The following is a 10,318-nucleotide window of genomic DNA, read 5'->3' as shown; positions in this document are numbered from 1 at the left end:
AGGTTTTGACCAAGTGAACGGTTTTTTTTTTTTGTTTGCGAATGATGCGTTTTAGAGAAACTAAACCCGAACAAAGGGTTAGGTGACGGTTTGACCATATTAATAAACCATTCAACCTAAAAGCTTAAGCTGTGTGTTGCTTTGATTTGGATGAATTTCAACGCCGTTTTTTGTTTGGCTTAAAAAATCTGAATTCATGGCTCAAAAAGAAACTAATAATGAATGGAAAATTACTCTGGTTACCATGCATAAAATAGTTTTCAGTGAAAACCTGGTTTATAACTTTATTTCATGGACAATTACAGAATATCCCCAATACAATACATGATCAGTTATATATTCCTCTTTGCTTCCCAAACAGTAATTCAGCAAACGTAGATGTCCTCACCCATTTTATACAAGGATATACAGTGATGATCTTTCTCTATGTTTTCGATAATGTGGTACTCACTCCCAAGACAGTAATCTCTGCTTCAACAATGCATGTATCTTCAACTAAATATCCCGAAGTTTTTTCATTGAGATGATCAAGTGCAATGAACCTCGACCACCCACAAACCCGGCTTGAGCCACTAAACCAATGATTAACTGAAAAAGTGAAAAAAAAATAATAATAAAATAGCACATAGAGCAAGCTTATTCCACTACTCTATTTGGATCATCAATTGCATTTGGAGTAGATAATTCTATTTTAGGCGTTTGATCCATATAGTTAGTCATCTCACAGAGCAAAAAAAAACCCTACTATTCCCATACTTAAGCCTTTAAGATGGTCATTCCTCCGTCTGAATAAATTTTGGAGTTGAAAAAAAAAGAAAGAAATAAAAAGAAATGAGCATCCGCCCAGCCCTTAATTAGATCAAGTAAACTTAAGCCATGTGCTAATCTGCTGGTTATTTATTAGTGGGATCCATTGCTGAAACCTCCTTTCAAGTTTCTTACTATTGCTAAAACCCCCCTAAAATTTCTGAGATAGTAGCAAGTAGGCCCCATCTGTTAGAATCTTTTTTACAAGAGGCACAGGAATATCTAAAATATCCATGTGATTACTATTGAGGCTGTTTTACCTTTGACCGATTGATATGAAGGGAAAAGTTGGAAAATAAATCAATTTTGGACAAGAGATTGGAAAGTTTGGGGTATTAATCGATATGAAGAGAAAATTTGAAAAATAAGCATTGTAGTTAAAAGTAACAAATGGGTATTTCGGACATTTTCATGCCTCTTGTTAGAAGATTCTAATAGAGAGGGGTCTACTTGCAACTAATTGATATGAAGAGAAAATTTGCAAAATAAGCACTGTGGTTAAAAGTAACTAATGGGTATTTTTGAACCTTTTCATGCCTCTTGTTAGAAGATTCTAATAGAGAGGGGTCTACTTGCAACTAATTGATATGAAGAGAAAATTTGAAAAACAAGCATTGTGGTTAAAAGTAACTAATGGGTATTTTTGGACATTTTCATGCCTCTTGTTAGAAGATTCTAATAGAGAGGAGCCTACTTGCAACTGTGTTAGAAAATTCAGGAGAGGTTACTGCAATTACCAAACTTCAAAAGAGGTTTCAGCAATGATCAAAAACTTTAAGGGAGGTTGTAGTAATTTACCCTAAAATTTATGTGGCAGTATATATTTACATATGGTGGAAGGTGCCTTTCCATTCCAACTTAAGTGGCTTGAGCCCTGAATAACCAAACTAACCTGGGGTCTATGTTTTGCTTTCAGTCATCACAACTGGCACCAAATCTGAACAGTAATAGAATAATTTGACCTATTAATAAAATAATCGAAAAATTTCCCTAAAATTCCAAAACTTGTAACAATAATTTCATTTGAGCTGTGTATTGGGTTTGAAATTTCCAAAATTTAAAACTAATTCGATCCAATCTTCTTCAGCAATTTATATATTCTTCCCACAACAACAACAACAACAACAATAGTGAAATAATATTCTTCCCATATCTTTACCTCTACTAAATTGGTGTCTCTCGTATATTTGGTTAACTAGACGCAAGGTGAACTCCACATAAATTTTGCCACCAAGAGGAAGGAGTTTGGAATTAACCAAAGCCAAGTACAAAGAAAGGCTGTTGACCATGCCATCATCTTTTCCCTGTGGATAGAGTTCCACCTTCCTGCACACCAAATCAACTCTAGATAAAGACATTGAGCTCCAACTCCAACAGTAGTAAGTGAGTAAAAAGAAAAAAAGGAGATAGAAATATCAAGTGAAATTGTGACTTCATTCGTACCATTTGTGATCAGCTGCATTGAACTCTTTAGATTCAGCACATTCTTTATCTATAATTGAGAAGTTGTCGATCTTCCAAGTGTGTTTGTAAGTGATAGCGTCCCTTATCACCGACAGACATTCACCATTGCCGGTGCTTCTTTCTTTGCAAACAAACACCTCTGCTCCGAACACACAGACATCCTCAACCAGGTATCCATTAGAAGCCTCGTGGAATTCTTTGAGCGTGATGAATTGGTCAAAACCCCACTCAGTCTTCATCTCATGAAAGCGCCAACCACTCACAGTTGCCTTTGTTTCTGTAAGGAATTCAAGCAATGTAAGACGAGAATTGAGGATACCCAAAGACGCCATTCGTTTTCACTTACCTGGGTAAGTACGTTTATTCGGATAAGTGTTTCTTAGTTAAATTAAAACTTGCATAGAAAATGAGATTTCAGTGTTCTTATGTGATATAAGTTAGCCAGGTAAAGAGAGAAACAAGACAGGAGGAAAGAAAGATTGTTATCAATACACACGGATAAGTTTCTTACCCACCTCCCAGGAGGCTCTCCAATATCTTCGCTTACCTTGGGGCCCAATATAGCAGGAGATTATGATCAATTTACTGGTTGGCCAGTTAACTAACTTACCCCCAACAGGGCCACACAGAAAAAGCGGTTGGTTGTGCCAACTTTCATGGGTTGTTGGGCTGAAACTACATAACCCATCAATATATGGGTGGAAGCGGAACATATGGAGGCCTATTGGCCCCATCAAAATGCTTTCTAGATATGAATAGAATAAATCCTACTTGAAAGAGAAGGAATGCTCCTTTTGATGGTGGATGACAATGCCACATCATCCATGGTTATAGAATCTTAACCTTCTCATGATAATACAGGTGACATCGTTTTAATATACAGCCCCCGTTCGTTTTCCTTATCTTATCTGGGTAAGTATATTTACCCAGGCAAAACTTGTCCGGATAAGTGACATTACAGTATTCTTGTGTGTGGGTGGGAGGGAGAGAGAGAGAGAGAGAGCATTTATCAGTGTGCAAGTATGTTGTTTATCCACCTTGCAGGAGGGTATGAGTTACCCGGGCAAGTAACTGATACTCTCTATCTCTCGTATCCTCAATTACGAGGAAAGAACCGCCCCTGCTAAATAACAGAAAAGAACCGGCCCCATGAAACTCTTTTATAATATGAGCAAAAGTGAACTCGGCCCATGTTGGCCCATACTTTCAACCCTGCCGAATGGGAAAGCACCTAATAATTCAACAGGCTATTATGGTAGGGAAGATGGTACCTTGAAGCATCAAGTATTTGTCTTGCACCTGATCGAGCAAAAACAATCGAAACACAGCACTAACCTCCCAACCAGGGTGGAGTGTATTCGTCTCTGCCATCACTAAGTAGAGAGAAAGATGATCTTTGGCATTTTTGTTCTTGTTTCCACTTGGGTAGAGTGCTAATTTCCTTGAAAAAAAAAATTAAAGAAAGGGGTAAGAAAATACAGGATTTTATTAATGCCTCACTAAATTAGCTGAAGATTATTAATGCCTAATGCCTAAAGCCCAAACGCTTCAAGGCCAAAGTAGAAGATTTTATGCATTGATGAAATCTAAAGAACAAACCCTACCTACGCTTCTTTTAAGGCTCAGTTTGGGAGGAGTACCAATACAAATATGTAGAGTACAAAATATTGTATTTTGTATTATTTTATATGCATTTGCACTCTACATATTTGTATTTGTATTCTTTCCAAACTTAGCCTAATATACAAATATTTGTATTTGGAAGAAGTACAAAGACAAATATGTATAGTACAAATTCATACAAAATACATAGTTTTGCACTCTATATATTTGTATTTGTACTCCTTCTAAATTGAGCCTAATCTACAAAGCAGCAACCAGGGCTGCAAATGGCTTGGTATCTGTATGTCTGAATACAAATTTGAATTCAATCTGGTTAAGGGTAATCTGGATTCGATCTGGTTATAATTAGACCAAATATAGACCCACCTATATCTAATTTGATTTAATTTAAATGTGTATTCTTATGTATACTTAAAATTTATCTTATTGGCAATGTTGGTTTGAATGTTGCATTTTTACTAGAGTTATCTGTTCAAGTTTCATAAAATTTATTTTCAATATATTTTGTTCATGATTTACAATATTAATGTCATTTTCTGTTAATTCTTATTAATAATATATACTATTCTGAGTTTTTAATTTAATTTATTAATGCCATTCAATGTCCTATTTGAGACCGGATTTAGTCAGTGCAAGGCCCGTTCCAACAGCTTGTATAGCCTTGCATTGGGAATATCTTCCCATGAAATAAAAAACAGAAGTACGGAGATGTTTCTCATGCAAGGCTGTAAAGAACGGGTATGGCACTGACTGAAGTCGATCCCATCCTATTTGAACTTGATTCAAATCCTATATAAATCAGACTGATAACATTCTGTTTAAATCTGAAATTTGGATCTACCTATATCCAATTCAATCCCATCTATTTGCAGCACTATCAATTGGCACGGTGGATCAGGTTAACGTTCTTTGAGGAAAGACCAATCCCATATGGCTGCTAATCAATTTAGGGTTGTAAGTCAGGTACCCCAATTGAAGAATTTGCATTATTGGTTATTGCACATCCCCCTAACCTAGGTCTCTGCTACAACTATCTAGATAACATATCAATTGAGCCACCCTCGGTTTATGTGTTTCTCATAATATATAAGCTATATAAAAAGGAAAATTTGAAGTTCAATTACTAAAACATAAAAGAAAATTATTTTTTCTACTATTCTACATGTAAAAAAATAGAATATATAAAAAACTTTGGTGAATAACTGTTGCTTCATTTTTCTCCCTTAAAAATTATGTTTTTAAACAGGATCCCATGCATCGCACCAGTCACCACTAGTACTGGTTATTGCACACAATCTCAAGTTTTGAAGATGCGTGAGGAGGAGGGTAAAATGGTCTTATAAAAGTTCAAAACTGATTGAATACCAATCGTGGGAGAAATGTATTGTTGGAATCCGAAAGTACAAGATAGTTCTTTGTCACAAATGAAAGTTTAGAGACCTAACTATCACTACCCCTTAGGGCTGTAAACAGATCAAATTTGGATCGTTCCAACTGCATCTACATCCGATTATCGAACCTCTAGATCCGCATTCGCTTCCAATTATCATGTTGGATTTTGGATTGGACTCGGTTTTAATCTACAACCATCTTATTGTGTTTAAAATGACCAAAGAAAATAAAAAAGTTTTAAAAACCTAATTATTTTTAACTTATATATGTATAATAAATGTTTATAAATATAAAATATTTAATTTATCAATTATAAACTTTATATAATTATACTACATATATACATAAAATAATAAATTTTATCTGACTTGGATTTTAATCGCATCCAATCTGATTATTAATTAGAAGCAAGTTCTAACATTCAAATCTGGGATAATCAGATTCAGAGTTGAATTGGGTTTTGAACTCTCGAAGTCCATTGACATTCCTACTACCACTCTGTATTTTACCCTTTTGTTCAAAACTTATCATCTCATCAAGGGTTTCCTTTAGAAAAAAAAAGAAAAAGGAAAACAAACACCCAAAGACCATTCGTTCATCATGCACACTAAGAGAGTTTGTCAAAAGTATAGAAGCAAATCTGACATTACGACTCCATTTGGAAGGAGTACAAATAGAAATATGTAGAGTGCAAAACCTTGTATTTTGTACCATTTTATATGTATTTGTACTGTACATATTTGTATTTGTACTCCTTCAAAACTGAGCCTACAAACCAACTGTGTACCCTAAAACAATGTTTTAAAAACCGACCCAGAACTAGAATTGCTTTGGCCACTGATTTCCGGGTCAGTAGGTGGCCCATTCCAAATTAAAAAAAAAATGATTAAAATAAAAATGACAAAAAACCATTGTCCAGATCGAACAGGTCAATGATTCAACCACCCGAATCAGCAGGTTGCTGACCAACTCAATGGTTTTTGGCCGAATAATGGATTAAGGGTGAAACAGAACTAGTTTCCTAGATGATTCTCTGGCTAAAATAGTCTAACAGTCCAGGTCAACGATGGTTTGAAAATACTACCCTAAAAAGCGTAAGCCGTGACGAGCTCTTTCATGAGCTGCCATGCATATTCCATGTCTACATACAAAATAACCAAGCAAGAATCAAGATGAGAGATGTATGAGCTATAATTGTATGTTGATCAGCAAGGTTTAAAGTATTGATTTATAGACCCAATAAACACTTTGGGTTCTCTCCTCTCCTCTTATTAATACAACGTTAAAATTTGCTAATCCTCTCTCTTATCATTGACATTTTTATTAAATAAATGCATAGGACTGAACTCTGGTCTTTTGGTTGAAAAATAATAAATTAGGGGTGATTATGAGTTGGGCCAGGCCAGGCTTAGCACCTGTTTAAAAATTAGGGGTTGCTTAGCTTAGGCCCTGCTCGCTAGGGCTGACATTTGAATATTTTGTATTCAAATTCTATTAATAGTTCATAAATTAAAAATTAGAATTCATATGAATTATATTTAAAAATAATTAATATTGATAGGGTAATAAAAATTAGTAATAAAAAATAACAAAATATTAAAAGTAATAAAACAAATCATTTGCATTCCATATAAATGTCATAAGACTCCTACATAGAGATAGTCATTTATAATTTATCCCAACCTCAGCCTAGATTTGCACCAAGCTCACACAAAATGCGAGTAGTAGGGGTGTAAATAGATCAGATCTAATTGCATATGCATTTGCATCTAATTATTATGTTGCATTTCAGATTTAATCTACAATCATCTTATTATGTTTAAATTGACCAAAAAACTAAAAAAGTAAAAAGAAATAATTAATTTTAAAGTATATATGTAAAATAAATGTATAAAAATATGAAATATTAAATTTATTAATTATAAATTTTATATAATTATACATAATATCTATATCTATAATAATTTATTAAGATAATAATTTTTTATTGGACATAGATTTTAATCAGATCAGATGGGATTAAATCCGCATCCAATTCAATTATTAATTAGATGCAAGTTCAAGCATCCAAATCTGGGATAATCAGATTCAAAGTCTAATCGAGTATTGCCCTTTTGGAGTCCAATGACAACCTTAGCAAATAGGGCCCAAGCTAAGCAAACCCTAAGCTCGACCTTGAAGTTATATACATATATGAGAAATATTATTATATTTAGATAACAAAATTTTTATTTTTTAAATAAACTAAAATTAGACAAAAAATTTATTTGTAAAAAATCATAGTTTTGTAATTAACACAAGCAAGTCTGTCCCTATCCTAGGCCCAGATAAATATTATTATGCTAGAGGTGTGGGCAGGGCTAGGCCAAGCAACCTTCAAAATTATTGATATATTATCAAAATCTGGCCCGAGATCCTTTTATTTTTTATTTTTTTATGTTCATTGGGCTACAGAATGGGGGTAGCCCATCCCCTATAGCTCATTTGGCTTCAATATTATCTAAATATAGTTAAGAACTCAATATAATGCATGCATGAATTTTACTCGATTTGGTTCAGTCCAATTACAAATGTCACATTGCTCGTAGGGATGCAACTTAATTGGGTTGGGTCAGGTTGAGGATCAACCCAAACCCAACCCAAAATCTTAAACCTTGAGCTTAGGCTTAGATTAATTTAATTATGACTAAAACCTAATTTTGTACATTTACTAATATTTATTTTAAATATTTAAGTAATATTTGCAAAAAACTATACTATTTAACATTAATAAAGTAAAATAAATAAAATGGAACACCAACAAATCATATGGAAAAACACTTATTTTATTAAGTAATTAGTAGTAATTTATTATTATTATTGTTAAAATTTATTAATATAATTAATCCAATATACTAAATAACTAAATTATTTTTGTAACAAATTACTAAAATAAAAATTGATTAAAAAGTTAAAAAAACTAAGTGCACTTATATTGATTTTCTAATAATAAGAATAGATCCCCAAGTGTCCTAAGTTTCCTTATAGATCACACTTCTAAAGCATATATATATGTGTCTACCCGCTTGTATTTTTTTCTATGTATATACATTATCTATGGTCTTTTCAGATTTAAATTTAGTACTATTGATGAATTTTCCGGGATTTACTTGAGTTATTCTAATGTATCCATGTCTATCCACCCTATTCATGCATTGCTTTTTTGACACTCTTTTGTAAACCCACGCAAATACATGGGTTAAATAGAAATTTTATTAGGTTTGGATTGGCAAAATTGGGTTTTGAAATCAGTTTGTTTCCAACCCTCGGTTCTACATTAAGGTTTGGTTGGCTCTTAACCTGACCAAACCCATTTGATTTGCAACCCCTGCTTTATTAAGAGAGTTAAGAGAGGTCAATGGAGATTTAAAAGGAAATTTGGGAGGGGTTGTTACAAACATTAACTATCAAGGGAGGGGGTTAAGCATGATTTTATTAGAGAATAATGATGGATTTTATTAAAAAAATTAAGACTAAAAGAGGGCTTTTTTCTTTTCTAACTTACATTTTTATAGTTTAATTAACTAAAAATAGATAACCACGTATGTGAAAAATGAGAGGAACAAAAGATGTGTGCGAGCTCTGTGGTTAGAGAACCCCTCACCTATCATCTTTCCTCTTTCTAAAATAGATAAACAGAAGTGTGTGAGCTATATATGTGGTTAGAGGACCCCTCACCTGCTCTCTTTCCTCTTTCTAATATAGATATAGATTTTTACTAAATATATGTTTTTATTAAGAAATTGGTGATTACAAATGCCTCCAAATCAAAGTCATTAAGAGAGAGAGAGAGAGAGAGAGAACATACCATTTGTAGCCACCAGCCTCAAAATGGTCAGACTCATATTTCTCCATCGAAATCTTTGAAAGTAAAGAAAATGACTGTATTTTCATTGTGAAATGAATGGGAGGTTCTTTTCTAGTTGATCGCGAAACTCCTGGAGATAAGAACGCCAAACACAGAAGTTAAAGAAAGGTGGATACATAGCACAAAAAAAGTTGTTGTGGTTCAGAGGGTTTGCACTATAGAAGAAGAGAAGTTATGCAAAATTGAAAAAAATAAAATAAAAAATGCACCCATAGATCTAGAGAGAGAGAGAGTACCATCTTCCGGGCTGGAGATTGCTTGTGTGGTTTCCATAATGTTAAGAAACTTATTGTATACATAAATTAGTCAAACTTGAGTTTGTTTTATAGGAATAAAACTTACTGTATATTGATATTAGAAAACGAAAAAAGAATCTACTGTATACCATCTTCATTACTTCACTGAAAAAGAGGCAACTTTATTCCATTCTTAGTCCGAGACCGAGCTTAATAATAAAGAAAAAACTCCAATTCTGTAGTAATTAAAGGGCCATTTGATAATAGAAAATTGCTGAACTGAACAACTTATTACTTTGCATAAAAAATTAATAATTCAAATGTATAGTAATCTACCCAATTTAAGATTCAGACATTAAAGAAACCACAAGAAGAACAAAATGATAGGTATTTCAATTCAGCCACTCCAGCAGTCAGCAAATGGCCCCTAACTGTGGGTTTTCCTTAAAATGACAAATAACATTTTACTCTGATCTTAGCTTAAAATCCTGGGACAGTCATATTCCCTGCAAACTATGAGTGGCCGAACCCGGGTTGCTTGGCCTGGGTTTTATTTTATTTATTGATTGATTCCATGGAACTACAGCCCATCCCCATGATCCATAAACCCCTTAACCCTGGTGATCCCAGCTCTCTGCCACAAACAACCAAAGACCTTACTAATTGAGCCAATTGGCACCTTACTGTGCTTTGGCATAGGTCCTTGCCTTAACAAGGTGATTTGGGTATATCTTTATACTAGAAAAGAATCTTATTCCAACATAAACAAAGGCATAAAAGTACTAAATGGCTTAATATTTGTACGACCCATGCGATACATAAGCATTGTTAAGGAAAATTGAGAGAAAATGAACCTTATTATAGATAAAGCAATTGATTGACTAAAAAG

At 33.5% G+C, this 10,318-nt stretch overlaps 1 protein-coding gene across 1 annotated transcript; it reads right to left on the bottom strand.

Moving 5' to 3' along the window:
* Positions 1-248: 248 nt before the first annotated feature.
* LOC104591073 (protein RESTRICTED TEV MOVEMENT 3-like) lies at positions 249-9,506 on the bottom strand. Its single transcript, XM_088901409.1, has 6 exons — positions 9,430-9,506; positions 9,134-9,263; positions 3,543-3,712; positions 2,251-2,548; positions 1,967-2,133; positions 249-588 (listed from the first exon to the last, which is right to left on the bottom strand). Exons 1-6 carry the CDS (start codon positions 9,464-9,466, stop codon positions 425-427), a joined length of 966 nt encoding a protein of 321 aa, XP_088757535.1. The 5' UTR covers positions 9,467-9,506; the 3' UTR covers positions 249-424.
* Between the last annotated feature and the right edge of the window lie 812 nt (positions 9,507-10,318).

Source organism: Nelumbo nucifera, chromosome 3, assembly GCF_055504915.1.
Source record: "Nelumbo nucifera cultivar China Antique chromosome 3, China Antique-T2T, whole genome shotgun sequence".
Classification (NCBI taxonomy): Eukaryota; Viridiplantae; Streptophyta; class Magnoliopsida; order Proteales; family Nelumbonaceae; genus Nelumbo; species Nelumbo nucifera.
This window is presented reverse-complemented; position numbering and strand designations above follow the sequence as displayed.

What these genes read in the sequence shown, in the direction of transcription:
- LOC104591073 (XM_088901409.1), bottom strand. Translation starts at nt 9,466, where the DNA reads ATGGAAACCACACAAGCAATCTCCAGCCCGGAAGATG. An exon ending in CAAATACTTGATGCTTCAAG is followed by an intron (nt 2,549 to 3,542) that starts GTACCATCTTCC and finishes AATTCCTTACAG; the next exon opens with AAACAAAGGCAACTGTGAGT. An exon ending in AATGCAGCTGATCACAAATG is followed by an intron (nt 2,134 to 2,250) that starts GTACGAATGAAG and finishes TTTGGTGTGCAG; the next exon opens with GAAGGTGGAACTCTATCCAC.